General features: G+C 39.3%; 2 protein-coding genes across 2 annotated transcripts in view; both read right to left on the bottom strand.

Annotated features, from left to right (window-relative positions):
• The window catches only part of xpo4 (exportin 4), a 230,709-nt gene that overhangs the window by 919 nt on the left and 204,300 nt on the right, over positions 1–25,490 (bottom strand). The window lies entirely within an intron of this gene.
• Positions 17,699–22,545, bottom strand: gja3 (gap junction protein, alpha 3). The gene is made up of 3 exons (XM_050049213.1): positions 22,164–22,545; positions 21,081–21,142; positions 17,699–19,608 (listed from the first exon to the last, which is right to left on the bottom strand). Exon 3 carries the CDS (start codon positions 19,571–19,573, stop codon positions 18,149–18,151), a length of 1,425 nt encoding a protein of 474 aa, XP_049905170.1. The 5' UTR covers positions 19,574–19,608; positions 21,081–21,142; positions 22,164–22,545; the 3' UTR covers positions 17,699–18,148.

Genomic DNA, 25,490 nt, shown 5'->3' on the forward strand with positions numbered 1-25,490 from the left:
CCTCCACCTGGAGTAGTATCCAGCTGGGCTTTATCTAGAGCTTGCGAGATTTCAGGCACGGTATGAGATCGCTGCTTGTTCTCGCGATATTTCGGCCACGCTTTGGAAAGCAGAGCTAGATGGTAAACATGTAAACGTGTTGTCTTACCTTACCGGTGTGGTGCCATGTTTGTCGTTTTCTATATGTTCTCTGACATTTATCCTAATGATATGAGGCGGTCTTTGTGGAAAAAAAGCTTGTTTAGTGGACTAACTTTGCACTTGAAGTATGTCCTGTCACTTACGTTTTAACAGGTCTGACACTACTATGCGCCCCGGCTGTATCTAGGCTAACGGCTAACATGCTAACTATTATTTTTATGTCACTAGTCACTTGAAACAAATTTAGGACGATAGGAGACAGGTTGAAATAAACTGAAATTTCCCTTTAATACAGAAGAAACAAATGTGCATTGTCCAAAACAACGTAAGCAAAAACTCCCTCTAAGCTACTCATTCTGCAACGACCCAAAACACGCCTGCGCCCATCAGTAACTTTAACAAATTGATGACAGTTTCTTCTTGTCTAAGTTTTCCATTTTCTCTCTGTGACCATGACAACACTTATTGGCTATTAAAGTCCAGGTGGTTATGATTTAACTCAGATTAATTAATGTGTCATTGCCATGAAAAGGTGCCACATGATGCACATTTAAAGAGTTTACTTCCCCAAACAAAAGACAACTGAAGGGTAAATCATGCCACATGTGTGTTGGTCTGAAGTTGATCTACTGGAGAATAAATATTTGACAGAACATCCTTCATTATATTCCATTATGTTTTCATATCCTGAATTGTGACCTAAATTTTGTGTTTGCCTATACAGTACAATATAAAGTCATTTCCAACATAAACTGGTGCATGAATTGGTGGACGGCAGTAACTCTGTCCAGAGGCCTGGGTGGGGAACTGGAGGGTCGCTGATTCAAGTCCCCGTTCGGACCAAATATGGAGCGTGGACTGGTAGCTGGAGAAGTGCCCCTGAGCAAGGCACCGAGCCTCCAACTGCTCGGGGCGCCTGTGCATGGGCAGCCCCTCACTCTGACATCTCCCCATTAAATGCATGTATAGGTCCTGTTTGTGCATGTGTGTGTATTTTGGGCCTGTGTATATGACAGTGGAGAATTTCCCCCCAGGGATTAATAAAGTGTGTCTTCTTCTTTCTTCAGGAAAAGATGTGTTTGATGCTCAAAATAAAACCAGAACATTTGCAGAACATTAAAAAACGTTTTTGTTTTTTTCCTCTGTGCCCTTATGTTCCCGCAGAGTTTCAACACAAAGTGTCCTTGCAAACAACTGCAGGTATATATGGTACAAGAGAACATTTTGAATATATTACATTGATGCAAATGGTGTGCAAGACGTTAGGTGAAGTGCAATATGTTTGCTTTTTAAAACCACAGAATGAGATGGCTCTCAGAAACATAGAGCCATCTAGTTGCAGTTGCCCTGCACTGATGAACTCTGCTCACATGAAAGGAAAGGAAACATCAGACACATTAAATCTGAGGCCGGTCTGATTCCAGCTCTTTGCTAAATGGACAGTTTAGTGAGGCAAAGTGAGGAGATGCTGCCACGTTTCATATTTTTGTAAATATCCATATGTGCCTTTGTTTACCTCTGGAAAGACAATTAGAGAAAATCGTTTGTACCTCTTATTTCTTCTCAGTTTACGCAGTCATGATGAATGTGCCTTGGTGCATTCAGGTGAAGTCAGCCAGGTGCACTGTGGGCACCGTGTCCATACCTTTGCCTCACCTGTAGGTGTCCCCGCAGAGCTGACCTCCCCTCACATCACTCTCTCACAATGCTCTCCCCCCCTGTGAAGCCCCCCACCTCCACCACCACCTCCATCCCCACCCCACCCCTATTTCCATGGACAGACAGTCAAAACAAGCCGCCCCCCACATGACCGCACACTGTACAACTGCTGCAACATTACATCATTTAACAACCACATACTGTATGTAAGAAGGTACTTTTTTTAAGCAATTCACATATATAATTAATTCAAAATGTGTCAGGATTATTTTAGATTAGATTTTTTTTTAATTTATTTTTGATTTTTAGGTATTTCTGTCAAGTCATGGATTGAGCAAAAGCTACATGTGCTATTACATGATCTGTTGGGCGACCACCATTGGTTGCAGAGGTGTGTCTCCTTATCTTGTTCATGTCTGATGGAGGGCTGGGGCCCGAAACGTCACATGTGATAATACAATTAAAATTTCCAAGGGGAGTAGTTTCTGGTGTGTGGTCTGTTTCTGTATTTTTGTATTTTCTGTCCAGCACCCAGTGTTTATCGTTTTTGGATGTGTGTGTGTGCTTGGATGTGTTTATGAACATAAGTATCGCTCCTGAAAGTTCGACCATTTGACCACAGAAAAAGAGACACAAGCTTCCTCTCCCCTCCCAATCATCTTTCTAACTTCCTCCACTTCTTTTAAACACTGAAAAGTATTAAAACTAGGACAGTGTTCTGCAACAGCATTTACCCAGAGGCTTTAACTCCTAAATCACCAGTGTACTCTTATTACTTTTGTCAGTGTGACACTGTGATGGTGCTTATAACATGACCATGTTTATTAATTCACTCATTCATTTTATCATTCTCTTTTGCATAAAGGTGTTACTGCTGACTGTGGTCATTTAATGTTTTCACCATTTGTTTTTTTTCTCCAACAGTATCTTTTTTGATTTTAAAAACAATAAACAAAGACATAATGCATACACACATCTAGTATGTCTTTGTATACATCTACAAACAAGAATTTAACACATCCACTCCCACCCCAAAAATATGAATTTAAAAATTAATAAATAATGAAATTAAATGTAATTTTAAAAAAAAATGAATTAATGAGAGAGGAAACTAAATGAATCATCAATTACCTTTTCTATTGTTGACAAAGGGGGGGTAGATAGGATAGTGACTGTTTTTGTTGTGTCCTGGTGAAGTTTCTGAATTGATTACAGGATTATATGTTATATTTATCAGTAATTTCTTCAAATTTTTACCACTTGTTTTGCTCGGTGTTGTTACTGTATGTGAAGTATTGAATCTTGAATGTTGAAATTAGACTAGCAGTGTAAAGAAGGTTTGAAAAAGTGTTAAGATCATGCAAATTTTCCTATAATTGAACTGAAATTAAAAAACACTAAGGAGGGTGGAGTTTGCATGACTTCACTGCAGTGGCACTGGACTCAGGTGAAAGAAAAACCTCAAATTCTTTCACAATAGTGAGTCAAATCTTTATTTTCTCACAATAACTCATCTCTTTACTGTGTTTTAGAAATAAACGTACCAACTTATAGTTACACTGATTATTATTTTAATCATTTTTATATAGGACTTTGAGGTTGCATTATCTGTTCAGTGAAAAATGCCGTCACTCTGGCACCACATTAGAAACGTTTCTGTCAAACAAACTAACATCTTTCCATGAGCCAGCGGTCAGGCCTCCCAGAAACAAATTCATCACACTCCTGAAATACATAAAGAGGGCCTGAGGTATTTGTGCTGTGGGCTGAGTGTGAATTTGTTAGGTGATTAAAGGCTAAATATAGCCTCCTGTCTGCTCTGAGTTGTAGACGGGTGACTCAGTGAGCAGACCTGCTCTGTCTGTAGTAGATGCTTTTCCACCACAGGGCCAAGTGGGGCCTTTCAGGGGCCACGGGATCCGAAATGGATAAAAACCATTGCTGAAACCACCATCATGACCTTGGAACTTCATGTGTTTACTTTCTTCATGGGCCAACATGTTATATTCTTAACATTTATTTTCAATTACTGAGCTATTTCTATAAATTCATGGAACAAAAGTTAAGTGTAGACCAGTTGCCCCGGGGTCCAGATTTCTTCTTAGTCATCAGTTCAAGGTCCACACAGCAGTTGTGTTTGGCCATGTCGTCCAGCTAGTTTGCTGTCTCTGTCAAGTAGCTGTCTGTCAGTCACTCAGTTTACAACATTGAACAGCACTTCAAAATAAAAGCTCTGTGCTGGAATTTCACTGTACTTCAAAATAAAGTGTGTATTTTTTTACAAACTTGACATGTTCGTGAGTCACTTGCAGTCCATTGAGAATGGACCTGTGACCCATTTTTGAACCGCGACCCACCAGTTGGGATCCACTTGTGTAGACAAATGTCTTCAGTGATTAAAATACTGAAATGAAAATGTTCTGTTATTCATTCAGTGTTTCCTGTTTTATTTTGTTGCTCACCTCTTCTCTGGTTTCAGATCACCTCATTTCCTGCTCTGATTGTCTGCCCTGCCCTGATTAGTTTCACCTGTGCCTTAGTAGTCACCTCATACGCACCTGTTCTGACTCCCCTAATTAGTCTCTCACTACTCATACCTGCCCAGCCGCTTTGTTTGGTAGTTTGTCCTCATCTTTTCTTTGGAGTTCCTCTGCCACCTGCTTGATTTTGGGACACTAGCCTGTAAGCTGTCTTTTTAATAAATCTATGAACTTGTTTAGTGGCCTTATCATTTGCATTTTGTAATCTGCATTTGGGTCCAATCCTGTTACCTGCTCTCCAAAATGTGACAAAGTGAATGTAATGCTGCCGAATTCAAAGCCCCAGGTGTCGGACACAAAAGCAGGGTAACAATACAGTTAAAAATCTAAATCGGTGTAATGCTGTGATCAGATGTGGTGGCAAATCACCAGATTAATATACATTTATTGACTGCTGATTAGTATATAACTAATTAACAGAGGAAATTTCCTGCTGGGTAGTGACAGGTCTGCACCACGTTGTGACCTACAAATATTTTGACGTCACTCTCTGTGAGATCTCTCGCCAGACCAAGAAGTTGCAAATAGTGGCAGATCTTCTTATAGAGCAGTGGATCCCAACTGGTGCAGCCACGGGGTCCAGATTTCTCTTCATGCTAGCTTTATACTAGCACTTCAGAATAAAAGCTCTATGCTGGAAATTCTCTGTACCTGAAAATAAAGTGTTTTTTAAAAACCTGACACATTTGCAAGTCACTTGCAGACCATTCATAATAGACCAGCATCCACTATTGATCTGCAACCCACCAGTTGGGAACCACTGCTACAGAGTGCCCCAGGAACTGATCCTCAAACTTGGAATGAGTTACCTCTTATGCACTCCACACTCATGAGTGCACAACATCATCACACTGAGCACAGCTTTATAGCCGTTGTGGCGACATTAATTCATGCGACTGTGGTGTAGTTCGTTTATAGTCTAATGTTAGCTTTTTACGTCTGGTGATTGCATTTGAGGTTCAAGAATCATCAGAGTGGTTTTCATGAAGATTATCTTGCTGAACAAATGTGTAAGTATCATAAATGTTTGTTTGCCACAGAGCTTATTTTCTGCAATAATCCAAAATCCAGTGGAAAAATCCCACAGGTTTTCTGATGAGGCAACCAGGGCGACTGACTTGGGCATCGGCCTACAGAATCGCTAGAGCACTCTATAGGCCAGTGGTTCCCAACTGATCCATCCTCGGGGTCCAGATTTCTCCTTAGTCATTAGTCCAAGGTCCACACAGTTTAATATATTCAGCATCATACTTGCGTTTGGCCATGACGCCAAGCTAGTTTGCTGTGTCTGTCAAGTAGCTGTCTGTTAGTCACTCTACAGCAGGAAACAGCACTTCAAAATAAAGGCTCTGTGCTGGAAATTCTATGCACTCAAAAAAAGGTAGAGTGTTTTTTTTTTTTTTAGCCCTAACACGTATGCAAGTCATTTGCGATCCATTCAGAATGAGCCCATGACCCACTTTTGGACCACGACCCACAAGTTGGGAACCCCTGCCATAAGTGACACGGGCAGCATGTCAAACTTGTGTATGTGGGGAGCATTAAAGTAGGAAAAAATGAAAAGAAGAATAAGAATAAAAACAAGATGAAATTTGCAAATTTGTATATATCGCATTATCTTATTGTTTGTTCGTATGGTTTGTTAGCTGATAATAATAGGGGCCCTAATAATGATCATAATAATATTATTCATAATTATAAAAATAATATTGTTTTGGGCAGTGGGGGTTGGGAGTCGGCACTACTCCCAAAAACATCAAGTTCAAATGGCCATGACCAGCCATGAGGTGCATGACTAAAAACAAAACTTCTACTCCCCAAAGTGTTTGTTGTTTCCTCTACTGTCAATTCACAGGTTTGTGAAATATAATTATTAGTAGATCACCTTTAACACTGGAAAGCTAATCAATGGATCCTTTGGCAAAAGCAATCTGTTGACCTGATTCAAACAAGTCAACTTTACAAAATATTTTTGTTATTGTGGATCAAAGAAAAGTGTCCCTGTAAATCACTGAGCTGTGTTCAGCCCGGCAGTGGAAAGAAGGCAGACTGACTGAGTGACGGGCTGAGGCCTCCAGTCAGTCGTGCCAACAGATGAACTATCTGCCATCACTCTACAGCTACTGAACCCAAGAGCCCAGCACTCATGTACTGCACTCTGTTGTTGGACTCAGTGCCAAATATCCTGTGCAAAGTAAACCTTCCAAATCCTTATGCTGTTTTATGTTATTTAACTTATTAAACATGTAGTTTCTGTTCATCTGGATAGCTTTTCTTATGATGAATTTCTTATTATCACTAATTAACTGTTTACAAGATAAAAACATAATCAGCTGGTCTAATTATTGTCTGTTGAGTTATCCTAAGACACTGGAAGACAAAAAAGACCCCGAAGTTAAAAGAATGGGTTAATGCAATGGTGGAAATACCATCTTATCAATGTAGCTCAGTAGAATAAATGGTGATCAGGAGAAAGGAGTACCTCCTTGGGACAGCTTATGGACTCATATCAAAATAGAGGATAAGCCTACATAATGAACTAGCTCTGTGATTTTGTGACCCTGTAGAGTGATGCACGAGGACATGTGTATGACATGTTTTAGTTTGTTTTCCTCTCTTTCCTGATACTTATTTGTTAGTTTTTCTTTCTGTACTGGAGTCCACCTCCATATTATAAAAATATGTACCTTGTATTCTTGTATTCCCGGAATTTGATCAACAATGAAGGACGATCACTGACGTAACTGCATTTAGACACTGAAAAAAACCTAAAGAGCAAACTTTAAACCTGCTACAATCAATATTATAGGGACATTGAATTAAATAACCTCCCTGTACACAACCACCAAATCATATGATAATGATAATTGTAATACACTGTAATGTAAGAAAACTGATTATAATGTTCATGTCAACTTAGGGAGCGATCGCATCGAGATGAAATGTTAGAAACGCGAAGCCAGTAAAACCATTGTTTTCCTATGATACGGCGCGTCTGACTGGCGTTCAAGCGTCTTTTTAGACGGGCGTTTTTCCAGCGTCTTTTTAGACGCACGTTTTTGTAGACACCTCTTTAGACTCGTGTATTTAGACGTGCGTAGACGCTGAAAAAGTTAAAATATTTTCAACTTTTTTGAGCATCAGACGCCAGTAGCTAGCGTGCATTGAATAAGTGCTTCCAGCGTTTCAAGCGTCTTTGAAGTGTCCGCGTCTCTAGCGTCTCATTTCTGTATGATCACCCCCTTAATGTTAAAGTAGACGTTAACCAGTGTGGTGTATAGCTGTTAGCTTGTTCTGATGTTTTTTGTCCCCTAATGGCCAAAAGGCTTTACACACAAAGAAATAACCATGTTTTTCCTGCCCCACTGACAAATAGTAAAATATGTCAAAACATAAACTAAGTTATGGTGAAAAAAGTTATGTGATAAAGGTTGAAAAAACATACTTAAATCATCACTTTACAGTGGATGCTACATTTCGCTGCCTTAACTGACCAACATATTTGCTAAGCTAATGTTGTAGAAAGCTAATATTAGCTTAGGAATAAATGCTAACATTTTACATAGAGTATTTTGTTTGTTTCATTTTTAATAGTTGATGCTATGTTTAACTGCCTTAAGTGACCAATGTATTTGCTAAGATAATGTTGTAGAAAGCTAGCATTAGCTTAGGAATAAATGCTAACCTTTCACGCAAAGTTTCTCTGTTGAGTATTTTGTTTGTTTCATTTTTAATAGCTGACGGTACGTATAGTTTCCTTAACTAACCAACATATTTGTAAGCCAACACTGTAGAAAGCTAACATTAGCTTAGGAATAAATGCTTACATTTTGCATAGAGTTTCTTTGTTGAGTATTTAGTTTGTTTCATTTTTAATAGCAACGTTTGCTTTTTTTAAATCTAATTTTGTGAATAGTCAGCTAATTTAACATACCTAACTACAGCTAGCTAGCTAGGCTGTTGCAGTAACACTATTTGGTGTGCATGTTAAAATAGTGATTTTTAGTTTTCATCGTTGCCAGCAAATATTCCACCTGACGTAATGTAAACTACGTAGATTGCAACGTTGGCCTCATTTACAGAGACAAGGTTGGTGAAAGTGTAGTTTATGCTATGTTTAGCTGCCTTAACTGACCAATGTATTTGCTAAGCTAACGTTGCAGAAAACTAGCATTAGTTTAGGAATAAATACTAGCATTTTACATAGTTTTTATGTTGAGTATTTTGTTTGTTTCATTTTAAATAGCAAAATGCGCAGTTTCTTTTAATCTAATGTTATGAATAGTCAGCTAATTCAGCTAACTTCAGCTAGCTAGCTAAGCTATTACAGTAACATTGGATGGTGTGCATATCCATGTTAAAATACAGTCATTTTTAGTTTCATTGTTGCCAGCAAATATTCCAGCTGAAGTAATATAAACTTGATTGCAATGTTAGCCTCATTTACAGGGTCAAGGTTGGTGAAAGTGTTATTGATGCTATATTTGGCTTCCTTAACTGACCAACATACTTGCTAAGCTAAAGCTGTAGAAAGCTAGTGTTAGCTAAGGAATAAATGCTAACATTTTACATAAAGTTTCTATGTTGAGTATTTTGTTTGTTTCATCTTTAATAGCTATAATGTTGTGAATAGTCAGCTAATTTAGCAATCTACAGCTAGCTAGCTGAGCTATTACAGTAACAATAGTTGTTGGGCATGTCGATGTTAAAATACAGTCATTTTTAGTTTCATCGTTGCCAGCAAATATTCCACCTGAAATCATTTTAAGTAGATTGCAACAATAGCCTCATTTACAATGACAATGTTGGTAAAAAAAAAATAAGTAAATGTTTGCCAGGTTAGCATCTAGTTTAGTCTGCTAGCTAATTGTCCAATTAGTTGCTGTTCAACCATAGACTGTATAAAAATAAGTGTTAAACCTGTTATTGCTGTGTTGCGACAACAGTTGTCCCTTGCCAAACAAGGCATAATGGCCTATTAAAAGTTGTTATTGAATCATTAATATGTTAATTGATTAATTAACTAATATTGTTTTTTCTTGCAATGTGTCATCCTTTCAGATAAAACTTTCTGTGGGTTTCTTTTCAGGCTTCAGATCTACATTTGAAGTCTTGTTTGAGGGTAAGTGTAATTAATTATTTGTCAAATTGGATGTTTCCCAATATTTTACTGTAAAGAGCTGCTTGTATGCTAGCAATGAATAGTCATTTTATTTGATATAATTAAAATAATATGTGTTTTCATAGGGATACCACAATCCACCGCCACCACACCCAATGGTAGCCTACCCATCACTGCAAGAAACAGTATGTCATGGCCACAATGAGGCCTTTTACCACTGGCTACTATGAGGTGCACTCAGGAGATATTTTGGGGATGTTGTGGTCTGTCACAGTTGCTGTGTGTTCCAGTACCCATACTACCATACAATAAGGTACACCAGAAAAATATTTAGTATGTCCCAATAAATAGTCTGTCAAATGCAGTATGCCAAAAAAATACCAGGATGTTCTACTACATCCGGTCCGAGTTTGCAAGCCAGCATGCTTTTCGAGCTATTCTGACCCACAATCCCACAATCTGCGCAATGGACAATACATCACATTGACTAAGTTGCAAACAGCTGACAGCTGATTGACAACTGTAAGAGGTCGCAATGATGGATGACATTTAATTGACTGATGACCAGTCCAATAGTAATAATAACAATACTGATTGTGTAAGTGAACAAAATAATCATAAATATTTCAAACAACAAAAGGACATATCTTTAAAAATAACAATGACAGACTGCAGATGTAATTTCACTGTCTCAAATATAATAGGTTAGAATCTACAATCTGTGCAGTTATAATCTGAAAGCAACAACAGCAGATTTCTCCGGGTTGATCTCTGTCTCTGGCAAACACGGTAAGTGACATTTGTTTTATCTCTAAGGTAACGTATGTAACAGCAAGAGGGTCGAAGTTCAGGGCATAATGTTTTTAGAAAGTAGTATGTCCTGATTGTGAGCATACTAGATGCAAAAGTACATACTTTGTTGGGGTAGCTGCAGCACATATTAAAAGTAATTTTAAAAAAAAAGCATGAAATTCGGAATTCACGGTTACTGTCATATATATTGATTTGTGCTCAGTTTGTGCAGCTGTCTGTGTGTTTTCATGCTAAGCTAGGCTAAACCAATCCCCCTGGAACAGCACCAGGCTTAAAAGCCAATTTAAGATAGTGGCCAAAAGTGGAATTACAACTTCTGGGTCTGTCATGTGATGCATGGGGCCAAAAGACTTTTCCCGTAGACTTACATTGGGAAAGAGATGTCTGTAAATCAGTGGATAATTTTTATTGAGTGTTTTCACTATCAGGATTTGATCCATTTGTACAGATAAAATTTAGAACAGCTGCAAGATTAAAGTATTTTATTTCCATTCAAGTTAGCGGAGAGCTAAACCAGAAGTCAGACGCTTGGCTCAGCCACCACAAGTCTGTAGTGCACTTGCTCTGTGGGCCCCACTATGTGCAAGATGTGGCTAATGTCATCCCATGGAAAATGAGCGTTTTGGCTCTCTGTGCCACTGAGCAATTTTCAAAGGAATGAACAGGCCCCGCCTCTAACGCTGTATCCAGTTGTCTTCTTACATCAATGGGCCAAACACATATATTTCCATACCTGACACACAGAGATCTTACACTCTGAAAGAAATTTAAAATAGCGTTTTGTTTTGTTTTATCAAATATGTATTCCTTGATGGTGTCCACACAAGTATACTTTAACATTTGGATAATCCACTTCTGTCTCTGTATGAGTGTCTGTTTTACTGTATCTGTTGCTTTGTTGATGCCCACTCTGCCCAAAGATCAAACCGTACTTTCCCAGCAGCAGTAAATTCCACCCACCTCCATCATGTATTACACAGTGTTGTAAATTGTCACTCAGATCTTGTGATGGTGCAGGTAGTCTGTGATAGATGTTTCACTCTCGGGTGCAAGACTGACATGCCCGTCTTATTTTAATTATTTCTGGATGTGGCAATGAAGCGGGCCTGGCTCTGTGTGTTAGTGTCCCTGGCTCAGCGTCGCATTCTGACATTCGCTGTTGGAATGCTGAGTGAGGGAGTGAGCTGTGGCGAGGTCGGAGGTCAGAGAGTCTACAAAGAGAGTAATGCCAAAGACACTCAGAGGCTCTCCTGATGCCCATGTGGGCAGCACATATCCTGAAGAGCAAACAGGGTGCCAGCAGTTCAAATGCCCACTGAGAACTACATTCTTTTATGTTGCTACAATAACGTCATGCCATAATGTAAGAACCACTGCTGTCAAAATTAAATTCTAACACATTATTTAACTGGCATTAATATATGAAGACAAAACAATACTGATCTCAGAACTACAAGTTAGTAGATCAATATTCTTTATCTCCACATACACAGAAAATGAAAAACAAAGTTGTGACTCATCTTGTGTAGGCTCATACATAAAACCATAAAAGTCTCATTTAAATTCATTAAACTTTGTATGTGAATTTAAAACCCACTGATTAAAGCATGACATACATCACTGCATATATTTTTGACTTTCATATTGTACTTTAAGGCACTTAACGCCTGTTTACACCAGGTATTAACATGCATTTTGGTGATCTGAACACAAGTGGAAGGCCAAGACACATTGCTGTTTACATCTGTGTCTACCATGCATCTCTAGCAATCCCTCAGGAAGTGCACTTCAAAGCCAGTTTTGTAGTGGCCAAACAGTGGTACTGCAATATCCAGGGTCCGTCATATGTCACCCTGTGGCCCAGAAAGACTTTTTCCCATTGACTTACATGGTGAAAGAGATGTCTGTAAATCAGTGGAGAAACTTTTTTGAGTGTCACAGTCCCCATGAAATGACTTGTTTCACTATAAGGAATGGATCCACTTGGTCTGATAACATTTCAGAGGACTAGAAGAGATTAGATTAAATCATTTTATCCCTATTTGAGTTAACAGAGCGCCAAAACGGAGGTTAGTTGTTAGGCTGGAGGAAGTACGATATTTGGCCACACTTGGTCGCATCAGCTGCCTTAAATCTGTAGTGCATCTGCTCTATGGGACACACTGTGCAGAAGTAAGGCCAGTCATCCGCAGATTGTCCATTTCTCATAATACATCCATGGCCTCCAGCTTGTGTTCAAATTGTGTTATTGCCTACGTCCCTTACCCTAAAAGGTCAAAGGGCCCAGTACAGTTATTACATCCACTCTCACTAGGTGCTTGCTGGCATGCTCGCTAGTTACATTTGTGGTGGTGTCAGTACAGAATGGACAGTCATACAACACTTCATCCAACTTATCGTAAAACAGTCAAGTTATAGAGCGTCAGCGGCTGTCACGAAAACATATACCAAGTCCTGCATAGATGATGTCTTTGTTGGGGATGCATCCGTGTTTACCCTTGAAAAGATATGTGATCTAATGCGTCCCAGATCATCTCGGCAAGTGGTTTGAGTGAATTTATCACACTGCATTTTGCTGGTCGTAATTAGCACACTCCACTTAGATCAGATTATCCAAGACGTGTGTCAGTACAAGTTGTAAACAGGATCTTAGGAACTGAGACTTTCAGAGAAGAAATTACACAGTTGATGATCTCTCCATAAGCATTGCAGTGTTGAATTAATTGACTCCAGAAATCTATTTAAAATATTAGATATAGAAAATTGAATAGCCACTGATACATTGACACTGATGGCACTTGAAGAAAGAGTTTACAATCTTCATGACAACTTGAGCTAACTCCATCAGCTGATGAAGACCATGAGATGTGGTTGAAATCTCTGGAGAAAGCTGGTAAGTGGACACTGAGTTAAATTTTTCTTTTGTCAAACTAGTTGTATATCTCTTAATGTATAGTCTTAAGAGACATTATTAGATATATATGGATTATTGTTCGGACTATTGACCTTGAACTTTTGAAAACGTCAACCTGAGTCATACATGTTTTGCTGTCCATGTACTGAGTTAGCAATTTAATATTTTGTCAATCTCTGTGTTTATGTACTTATGAGGTGTGACGGCCAAATGGCAAAGCATTTGGTCTTGTAAACCAATGATCGGACTTACATTGCTCATCCTTGATTCAACTCACTAAGTTTAACGAATAAGCACATTTAGAAATTCTCTTTGTTACAAAAAAGCTGAACTTAGTCTTTGAGTGTTTCAAGTCATCTTGAGGCCAGGGTTTTTATCTTCTTCTTACCAGCCCATTCTTTGAAAGTAACTAGCTGCATCTCTGGTTCTGAATATGTGATGTGTGTCCAGTATATACTGTATAATAAGTATGTTTTCCCTCTTCAGAACTAGAAAAGTAGAGATCCTGGAAGTCGACCTGCCAGTTGAAGAAGCATCAGGTGGAGGCTTGAACAACAAGAATTAACGAGAAACCCCAAAATTCACTGTGCTAGTAGCCAATTGTGTCAAATGCACAGTCCATCGTTGGCTGTCCTGTTGTGAGAAGGTAGTTCTCTCCAAGATAATTTGGAGAAAAAAAAATTCACCAGGAATGAAAGTAACATTTCGAATATAATGGAGTCCCAAGAAGCAGGTATTAAAACCTCCTGTGACTGAATTCAAAAATGCAAACTCCACCCATGCCCTCATTCTGTTGCTGATCCTCAAATTCATTTGCAAATACTCTTCTTTTGTTCAAACTAATTTGTCCTCCTCCACTCATCTTTGTATTGATCACAGCTGTTTTTAAATCTTCATGCAGCCCAGTCACCAGAAGAAAATGTTTGCACTGTGCATTTCTGCAAACCATGAATACGTTTGTGCGTTTCATATCAGTGTTTCTAAAGTAACATGGTATATGAGAGTACTTTGTCAGGTTGGAGGGATGGTGGATGGAGTGACATCTCGGTGAGACACCTTCCAAGCTGCAGACCACTGTTCCAGATCATCAGACAACAAACCTGGTTGTTTTTCAGCGAGAAACCGAGACACTCCTGTGTTTCCAGCCAGAAAAGTGCCCCCAAAACCATGTATTTTAGTAAGATTAATTAATTTTGGTTTATGTTTTCGTACTGTTATATGTTTATGTTAGTGTTTTGGAATATATATATACTATATATTACATGGGTATGAGGGGTGACACTCATAATCTATATGATATGTCTCGTGTTCACCTCTGTTGTTTTTATGGTTGGAGAGAGAGGGTGATTGGTTAGCCGTATTTTTGTTGCCCGCACTTTTATCTATCAACTGTGATCATTTTGATTATAGGTTTGTGCACGTTATATTAAGTTGATTCTTTTTCATTAATAAATTCATTTAATGCGTTTTTGGATCTAAACCAGGCTCAGCTCAGCCTCTCAGCTATCTTTTAGTTTGTTTCATGCAGTTTTTTGTACCTAAACCCAAACACGTTAACCACAGAATTGTTGAAACAAAAAGAACCTTTAACATCAACGCACCTGCTACATAACGTACAAAGTGTAACGTATCCGTAGTTTGCAGAAATGGAAAATGGAAATATTTATTCTAGGGATTTGGTTGCTTTATTTGCAGGTCCATGTAAGGACCACCGGAATGACCAAGTCCTTCTAATACAAAGTTCTAAAATGGAATGATTATTTATTAATTGTTTGGATTTTACCAGGTTAAAACTTGAAGTCACTCAGTCAATGTCAAGTCAAGCCTACAGTCTACAGTCTGCAGCTCTGCGTCTTCATCCATCGTGCAAAGCAAAAGTGAAAGCGAGAACAACAAATATGGTACAAAAAATTTATTTAGTAACAGTTTTGTAAACATTTGAGGTAAATGAACATTTACATCAACTTGTTCTTACAAAAGAATCATTCATACACAAGGCACTTCTCTTGTTTAAGACAGCATTGAAAACAGGTTGCTGTTCTGAGCATTGTGAGATGGTTCCTACTCCCTGACGATCCAGAGAAATCATGCTCTGCATGAAACGTAAGAGGAGAGAGTTTTTTTTGGAGGAGTCAAGGGGACGACGGGCTTTGAACACAACATCCTTTCAGGGCTTCGTATGCAGGGTTAGGGAAGGGCCAGCTACCCAGCTAACATTCTCTCAACAGTGGAGTCGTCTGATGTGACGTCTGTGAGAACAAACCGAGTGAACACACAGAAAAATACCCCAACTGTTTTTTCTCTCTCGCGCTTTTTTTTTTTAAATCTTCAAACTCATCGTTATCTGAGCTCGAGATAAATAACAGTTTCTTTTTTTTAATACTGCCTTTTGTGTGAAGAGCCACTGCGTTTTAGTTTTAAGACATTTTTTTCCTTTGAGGATCATAGAGATTTGGCAGTTTTCTCGTCACGCTCGCTCTCGCTCTTTCTCTCGCGCTCTCTCTACTACTACTACTACCAATATTAGCATTGTAGAACAGCAATTTTTCTTTCCTAAATGTGCAAATCTTTATCAACTACCAAAATGTAAACTTTTGGGATCAAGAACAAATGCAGATAACAAAGATTTTTTTTGTCATTTTGAACAAGAAACATGGATTTGGAAAGGCTGCTTTTACCTATGCATCGTGTGGGTGTTTATTCTCCTCTTTGTGTTTCTGTTTGCACTAAATGTCATTTAAGCAACTTAAGTAAGATAGAGTATGAGACATTATATGGGTACAAATACTCTTACACTATACAGTACCATCATTTTGTAACCCCCACCCCCCTAAAAATAAAACAAAACAGCTGCTACCACTTTGCTCTTACTCCAGTGTATTAACCTGCACATTAACTGCTGGAAAAGTATTGCTCCTGTAAAATACTGTGCACAAACATATTAGTTCTTAATCATGTTGTTATGCCCTGTGAGTACAATATGTCCAATGAGTTTTCACACAGTCTTACTGTGCACTTCCAACTCTGCCCTAGAGGTGAACTCACAGGATAATACAGTGGATTAAGGTTGGTGTTAAAGCTTTAAAAAAAAAGAAAACGGGCTTTTGAAGGTGAGTGCCTGGGTTGTGAACGAACCAAACAGCACAGTAACACAACAGAGACAGAGGACTGCGGCTGCTGATGAATTCAGTTAAAAGTTTGGGTTTCTAAAGATCTCTAAGAATCAAGATGAACACAACAAAATAGAAGCCGTCAAGGTCGACCGCACCGTGGCGTTTTGAACTTTGCAGCGCCAGGTCATTTTGTTTAAATCGTAGCTGTTTTGCAACCACAAACTGACTACTACAAGTATGCAATGTATGAGTAAAATTCAATTTAAAAAAATAGCACTTTTCAGAATAAAACCAATGAAGAAGCAACGTAAATGTGTGACGGTGAAAGTCAAACTCCCAAAGTTGCTCTCAATATTTAGGTGTGATGATTAAAGAGAGGGGTTGTGGGTTTGAGGGCAAAGATATCTGCCAAGTCTCAGTCCCCCCCCCCCAAAAAAACTGCAGTTTAATGTCAACCAAAGAGCTCTGGGAGACTGTTTGTGTGCATGAACAAGGAATATAATGTTATTCTTAATATCAGATGGTGGCTGTCATGTGTTTTCATAACATTTCCAAAATTCTCTGAAGGCAATTTCTTGTCATTTGTGCAGTTAGTGTAGAGCATTTTGCTTTTCAGACATGTTGACTGAAGGCGACGCTGACAGAGGTAGGCGCAAAGGACCTCTTTTGCAAACTTACAGCGTAGTGGAAACGTTTTGATCTATGTTATTGACAATGTAGTGCTCGTAGAAACCCAGGTGCATTCTGGGCATCACAGGGATGACTTCTACCACCAGTTTTGACCCATATCCTGTCCACACTGTGACTGTATCTGTTTATGCTGAGGACTCCGGGGATATCACATCAGTCCATTCCTATCCATTCCATCTCAATTACAATAAATATCATCTCTGCAGGGAAGTGCAGCAGTGGATCATGGGTAAAACCAAGCTAGCCACCTTTGCCATGCAAATTTCTCAGTGAATCGGTGAGTTGTAGGGCTGCTGGCATGCACACCTACAAGGAACACAATACAAGTAATGTTTGTTGATGGAATTTCTACATGCATGAATTATGTTTAACAAAACAGGTGTTTGGTAAAATGATGCATCAAACGACCTTCCAGGTCAAAGAACAAACGCTGTAACAACCTGGTTAACATGTAGTGCAACGCGCAGTTCACGTTTGCGCGGCCGATTCGACTGTGAAACCAGATAAAAATGATGAACAAGATATATGAGCGAATTGTCTGGCTACGCATTGAATAACTGATCTGTACAACAACGCCAGCTACATGTGCTTCCTTCAGATGAAATAAAAATAAAAATCCAGTCATTGTTTTCACAAATGATCACTTTCATGTGAAATAATCAGTCCTTTAGGCTCAACAAAAAGAAGGAAAAAAAAAACACCATGAGATCTTCCCCCCAAACCAAACACGTTGGTGAGATGTGTCCATTTTGATGCAAAATTACGACAGCACAATGTCCTTCGCTCCATGTGGGCAGAGCTGTCTGGCTTCAGCACTGCATGATCACATTTTGTGTGCATAAATTAAGACCATCCAAAAAAACAAACCTTGCCTCAACTACTCTGCAACTCACCGATTGCACTAAATCAACGACTGCTGCTGATCAAGTCATTTCACATTTGCCTAAACTTTTCTGTTACTCTGCTTTCCTGTCTCTTGTCACTTTGCCTTCTTCTGTTTTTTTTTTATTTTTTATTTTTTGTTTTTTTGTTTTTTTTTCTGCTTTCTGCATGTGTGAGATTTTTTTGTCTGAGAATCACTGTGTTTGGGGGTGGGGTTTGGGGAAGCAGGGTGTTGGTCAGGGAGGGTTTAGGGACATGAAAGGGCTGAAGAGATTTAGACAGCCAGGTCGCTCGGCCTGGCTCTGATGCTGCTGCTCTTGCTGGCCCGACTAAGCCGCCGAGGGTCTGTGCTGACCGTTACTGGAGGCTTGTGCATCTCCACAGTAGTGGTGGTGACGTGGCCTTCCTCCTGCTCACTCTTCCCTCCACTCCAGCTGCCTGCGTTGGATGCAGTGCCGGGGCTGCTGCTGCTGGAGGCGGCAGTGGCAGTCGAGTTGGTGATGTTGGTGTTACTGGTGTTGCTGGTTGGAGGGAGCAGCACAGCATCGATGGGCGGCTGCTGCTGCTCCTTGTCAGCGGTGCTGGAGGAAGAGGAAGATGGGGAGCGGGAGGTGGCCTTCATCTCCCGAGTCTGCTGCTCGGTGGCCAGGTTGGCCCAGTTCTGCTGCGTGGCCAGCCTGTGGTTGTTGTTGTTGCTGATGTAGTAGTGGGAGGGGGAGGGCTGGTGGAGGGACTCCTCCTGCTGGAGCTCGTCCATCTTGAACCCCGCTGCTGAGGGCACGGCTGCCGGCACCATGGGCGGCAGGAATGCCCCGCTGCCTGCCGTCACATCTGTGTAGTTGGGAGGGTAGCTGAGGGTGGATGGGGCAGTTCTGGAGGCTGAGGCCATACACTCAGGCTCTGCAATGTCGACGCGGCGCAGCGACTCGTGGTCAGGGGCAAACTCGTTTGTCATGCCCTGTTTAACTTTCTTCCATCCAAGGTGATAGATCTCTAACAAATTCAGCAAAAGAGACACGCAAGCCACCACAAGCATAAATATAATAAAAATAGTCTTTTCAGTGGGCCTCGAAATGAAGCAGTCAACGGTGTTGGGGCAGGGCCAACGTGCACACTTGTACAGGGGCCTCAGCTGGAAGCCATAGAGAAAATACTGGCCCAAAATGAATCCCACTTCAAACAGGGTCTTGAAAATAATGTTGAACACATAGGTACGCAGCAATGCGCCTCTGATACGGATTTTGCCATGCTCGTCCCTGATTGGCGGCTTCTCCTTCTTGCCGCCGCCAGCGCCTCCTCCAGCATCTCCACCATTTCTATAAAGGAGTTCTTTCTCCTCTTGGAACCTGTTTGCTTTGCGCATCTCCTCCTCCTTCTCTTTCCGCTTCTCCTCCATGCGGACGATGTGTAGCACGTGGCCCAGGTAGATGAGAGTCGGTGTGGACACGAAGATGATCTGCAGCACCCAGAAGCGGATGTGCGAGATGGGGAAGGCCTCGTCGTAGCAGACGTTCTCGCAACCGGGCTGTTGAGTGTTGCAGGTGAAGTCGGACTGCTCATCGCCCCAGACCTCTTCGGCCGCGGCCCCCAGCACCAGGATCCTGAAGATGAAGAGGACAGTCAGCCAGACTTTGCCGATGACCGTTGAGTGCTCCTGAGCGTTCTCCAACAGCCGCCCCAGAAAGCTCCAGTCGCCCATGCTTCAAGATTTCTAGCCTATGGAGAAAGTACAGGCTGGAGAGGACAAAGAAGGGAGGAAAACAAAAAGAAGAAACAGAAAGTTAATGAAATGCTGATGAATCTGTGCTCTAAGTTGGTCTGAACGTTTGTCACATAAGGCCTTACCCCGAGGTTAAACACGCTACACATACGAACACACAAGACGACACAAGGACATGGAGGAGAGTGCAGGTGTCGACCAAACTCTGACATATTTCTCTTTTTCATAAAACGCTTAGCAGAACAAGGTCTTTATAGAAAACTGCCATGTAGGCATCAGATATCGATAACAAATCGAAACACAGCATTCGTCTCAAACACAGACACTTTTTAGCAGCTGGTATACTGTATAGGCCACCTGTTTGACTGAACCCTGGTTCACTCTGCCTTTCTCTCTGTCTCTATGTCAGGCCCGTCTCTCTCGCTCTCACCTGCTCGCTCCACTGCCCAGCAGGCATGTGCTGAGATCAACATTATAATGTTCGAAAACAGCATTTAGCAGCAATGGGGCTCTGGTGTGGCGCACACACACACACACACACACACACACACACACACACACACACACACACGCACACACAGAAACAAATACTGACACATACACACCACCCTCCCTTCCTCTGTCTCTCGCTGTCAACTGTAACACTGAAGCCACAGCGACCAAAATGAAACTTTTACTGTAATTACAATAGACGATGATAATAATAATAATAATAATGTAACCGTGTCTGATTTACAGTAAGACATAAGCTGTTTTAGGTTAAAAAAAAAAACTCTTAAAGTTGAGATTATAATTTGGAAAGACTTGTTATTATCATTATCCATTATTTTTTCACTTTTTTCTTTGATTAATTGAATTATTAATTCCTTAAAATGTCAAAAAAAATCACACTGATGAATTCAAATAGCTTTCTTTGTTTAAACAATCATCCAAACTGCAAAATTATTTAAAAAACAGTGGCATTAAATGGAGAAAATAAACATATATTTGAAAAGCTGAAATCAAAGGATGCTGGACTTTTTTGCTTGATAAATGGCTTGATTAATCGATTACACAAAGTTTTGTCAATTGACTTCCTCTTGATTGACTCATCTTCTTAGCACCACATCTGTTATTAAATGTCACAGATTTAAAGCTAAGTTTATAGCTGCCTTTTAAACAGACTCGTCAAACAAATATTTTCAAATGTAACTGTAACTTCTTCGTACGCTGCTGTCTTGGCAAAGTCTCCCTTGAAAAAAAGATCATTGATCTCAATGGGATTTACATGGTTAAAAATGGGTGACAAACAAATAAAATAAATGAAATTTAAGTAAAACACGTGAACATTTATCTTTTTTGCCCTCTGATGGGACAGACGGGTGATAAATGTGTCTGATATCTGAAGTCTGATGTTATTCTTTACATCTTTTAGACAGTACTGTGTCCATTCAACTATTCATGCAACAAATTCAACACAAACACACAAAGCAGAGGAGAAACTTACTAAAATATTCTTGTATTAAAGGTAATAAATCCATCGACTAGGGTTCACAATATGTATGACACCTGGAAGAGAAAAAACAGTCAAACAATTTCCTTTCTTTCAGACTTTGAATGAAGTTAGCAGATTAAAACTAGTGAGCAAAACAAAATAACACATTAAAAGTTATGATAAAGAATTCAATTTATACAGATTAACAAAACTTTGAAGAAAGTATTTTAGAAAGTGTAAAAGAAGTTTTAAAATTTGGTAAACACTTGATTTAGATAGTCAACCTACAGATAGTTCATTAAGTATTTGTCACATTTTAACAGCTTATTAGTTTACTTTGTCTGTAGATGTGTATTTATTGAGTATATGTGACAATTCACTACATATTTTTAGAATAAGTTAGTTGAACTGAAACTTTTTACTCAAACTATGCTGCATAGATCGAGAGAATAAGTTAAGTTCAGGTAAATTATTCTGAGAATATTTAGGTATGTTCATGATTTGTGACATTTACTTTATAACCTAATTAACATCTACAGAATAAAGCAAAACTGTTTATCTCAACTAATAAGCTGCTGAAATGGTCCAAGAAGGAACTATATAAACTATTTGTAGGCAGACTATCCAAATAAAGTGTTACCAAAATCTTACATATTATAATTTTCTAAACATAGTTTGCATTAAGTACTTAATATAAATACTGGTAGTGGTGTAAATTTTGTGGAAACTGCAGCCATTAAACTCAGAGTCATAAAGTCGTGTACCATCTGACCTTGTAATTTTTGGCAAACTTTGAATCAATTTCTGTTTTAGTTTCACAGGTATTTGTGGCATTCCTGTCGGCAGGAGATGAATGTGACAGACAGAGCCAGGTTCAAATACAAAGCCATACCTACCAGGCTCACAATACAGACTGTGCCAGAGTCCCCAGACTGCCTTTAAGCTTTGTCAGGCTTTTGTCTTTCTCTTCTTGTTTAGTAAAAACTGATGCAACTCTTAATTACCTGATAACACGCCGCTCTTCGTTTACTTGGTGTTACTTTACTCCCATTTTAAGCACAGGCAAATATTCTCAGCAGTGTGTATCCGTCATACCTTTAGACCGGAGATGTCATACTTAAACACGAAAAGCAAATCCATCTGCCATCATTGGTGCCATCATTTGAGTGCGTCGAAAAGCGCGTAGACCTCCAGCGGCTGCAGCGACCCTCCCTCTGGCTCCCTGATCCCAAACCCGCAACCTGTCGCCTCTCTGTCAGCTCAAACTTTTTTTTGTTTTTCAAAATGCTGCCTCTAAAACTCATTCATGCACGACCTCGTCCACTCTGTCTGGCTGTTTGTCCCGGGCCCGTTAACTTGCACAAGGAAAAAGTTTTTCCCTTTTTTGTTGTTGTTAGTTTTTGGAGGCGGCTTGGAGTCGGAGATAAGGCTTGGTTAAACGGAGCTGCCTCCCGTTTCCAGCCATGTCTGGACTGTCACATTGTGTGACCATGCATGAGTGAATCCACAGAGTCATCAGCCCGTCCGGTGTCACACCACGCCCCTGCCAACCTCCCCAAAACCTGTCCAAAATGTGCGCAAAAGTTGCCGGAAATGTGCCCCAGAAATTTACGCACAATTGGCTTCAAACCTGCATGCTCTGAATTTCACAGGAAAACCACTTGCTTCCCAAACGTTTCACCCAAACCCTTAAAACTCTAACAACATGCAGTCTACAATTTTAAAAACAGTAATGGCTAGGCCTACTATATTTTCAAAGGAAAAAGCATCATTAAAGGATCATAAGGTCACTATAAACTCACTGTTGACTCTCTAAACCAGGGGTGTCAAACACATTTTAGTTCATGGGCCAAATACAGCCCAATAAAACCATCACACAATAACCTATAAGTACCATCAGCTAAGATATTCCCCTTTTTCTGTGTAAAGAATTAAAAGTACATTACATAGATGTCCATCCTTTTACAAAACAAACAGCCTGAGATGTCTGAAGAAAAATAAGTGCAGTTTCAACAATATGTCCCAGTTATTCCACATTCAGTCAGTCTGCTTCTCACTGTCATTACATGTGCATTTATCCATACATTTACTAATACAGACTCTTTTGAACTGAAGCTGCTGATTGACAATATTTTGCACAATGTTCAATATCTTTAAACGTGATCACAGTAAGTCTTCATTGTTACATCAGAGAACTGTTTTCTGGTCAGGGTGGAAAAGCCTCTGTAGCAGAATTTTACATGAAGTTGGCACCTCTTAGTCTGGTCATCTAGAGGGTCTGTTTGGACCTTTTGGTGGGCCGGTTCTGGCCCATGGGCCACACCCCTGCTCTAAACACACTGTCTATCCATAAATAGTATTAAGACTACTCATGAAAACCAGGTATCTGGTGATTAAAAGGGACAAACTAGGGGGGAAAAGATACAGTGAGCTTAATACAGTATTCTCTGAGCAGACTAATATTTTGGCACCTCTCGACTCCCAATGTCTCTGTGTTAGTTGGTTTATTTGGGCCATTTTTAAACTTATACAACTCAAATACACACAAGAAAAAAGAAATATTAATATTAACAATAATAAGTCATTACTTTTGAAGCAGTGACAAACCAAAAGAAGTTATACTGACCGAAAAGCTCACCTTATTCAATGAAAATGAAAGAAACAATCAAAAGTATATGTATATTCTATATACCCCAAAGTCCCATCAAATATTCATATACACACACTGTCATCATAACTTGGTTTCTGGTATTTGTTAATCCTCTTATTTTGAAATATTTTTAAAAAATCTATCTAAAATGATTTACACATTTTTAGCTCCTTTTCAAAATTATTCCACAAATTTTGACTGTTATACATCTTTGTATTGCATTTTTTTTTTTTTTTTTTTTGTAAACATACAGTACATGTTCCTCTTAGTTCATACTGACTCTCTGAATTTTGAACATCTTCTGGACACAGTCTGGAAGCATCTTATTTTTTACTTTATACATTAATTGTGCAGTTTTAAAGTCCACCAAATCTCTAAATTTGTTGGTTGGTTCATGATAACCAGCTCTGTCTCACCCATACTGTTCAAAAGAATAAAATAAAAATGAGCCACACAGTTTTGTTTTCACTAATTTATGAAAAAAATTAATTCAAGGATCAAAGTGCAAGTGTGATAAAAACATCTCAGGTACAAAACACAATCACCAACTTTTAATATCTTCATTTGCTTGTTCAGAAAGCTGTCTGTTCATTAGTACGTTGTGTGCTGTTAAAGGCAGACTACTAAATGTAGAGTTATCCAAAAAGTTACAAAAACAACATCTTGGGACTGGAATGATCAAGTGTGTCCCTTAAAAATGATTGCTATCACAAAGTTTGCATCAAAATGGCTGTTACAGAAAGGAAGAGGTCAAACATACAAAATTAAAAATCACAAATATTATTCTTGCATCTGCATCATCTGGGATGATGCATGACTTTTTGGATCTGTGGTCAAAATATTTCTCGCCCACTTCAAAATGTCAACATTACACTTCATGCTCTAACTACACAGAGCTGCATCAGCTATGTAATGTCAATAAATGACTCATCCAGATCTTCTTTTTAGAATTTCTGGTCCGATGTGTCTCTCATAGCCCCTTTTCAATCTTTTCTTATCACTATTGTCCGTTCACATAAAGCGATTTATTTTAACAACACAGATGCGACTAATCCGACTCAGCTATTCCTGGATTGGAGGGAACACAAAGACATTTTCTCTTTGAGATCGGCCCGTAGTTCCTCATGTTAAGAGGGCGAGCAGCGATTAGTGTGGTGGCTAAAATAAGGCACTTGCTGAAAGCTGATACAGCCAGCTGGGGTCAGTACACACTGCGGCGACAACACAAGTCCAAATAACACAGGAGGACCAGGTCCAGGCTGGACGGTGTTTCATAAAGCAAAGATTAACAGTTAGACTCAACTTCAAGACCAATGATGACAATTAATAACCTTCAGAAGCAATGACATAATACTTGTTTAAATTTCATAATCCTGCTTCAGGGGGCGAACACAAGTGTTACAAATGCAAAAAGCTAGAGTCAAATAATCATTGATTCATACCTAAAGATCACTGTGAGTCTGACAAATTAGATATCCTCAGAAACCTCAAGCATGTTGTAATTTAAAATAACACTTTGCATGTTTTAACACACCTCAGTGTTTCTGAATTAATATTTCTGTCTCATGTGACATTAACTTTTACCTCTATTTTTTTAGACTTAGATCCAGATCAGTGATGCAATATAATTTGTTAGAGACATTTCTTGCTCTTAAAAAACATCTTATACAGCCAAAACATACATATTTTGCACACACAGTTTGTTTAGGTTATTTAACTCACATAATGAAACCCTTCATACACTTTTAGTTCAAGTAAAAGACAAAAAAAAA

This window comes from Epinephelus moara, chromosome 7 (assembly GCF_006386435.1).
Source record: "Epinephelus moara isolate mb chromosome 7, YSFRI_EMoa_1.0, whole genome shotgun sequence".
In the NCBI taxonomy this organism is placed as follows: domain Eukaryota; kingdom Metazoa; phylum Chordata; class Actinopteri; order Perciformes; family Serranidae; genus Epinephelus; species Epinephelus moara.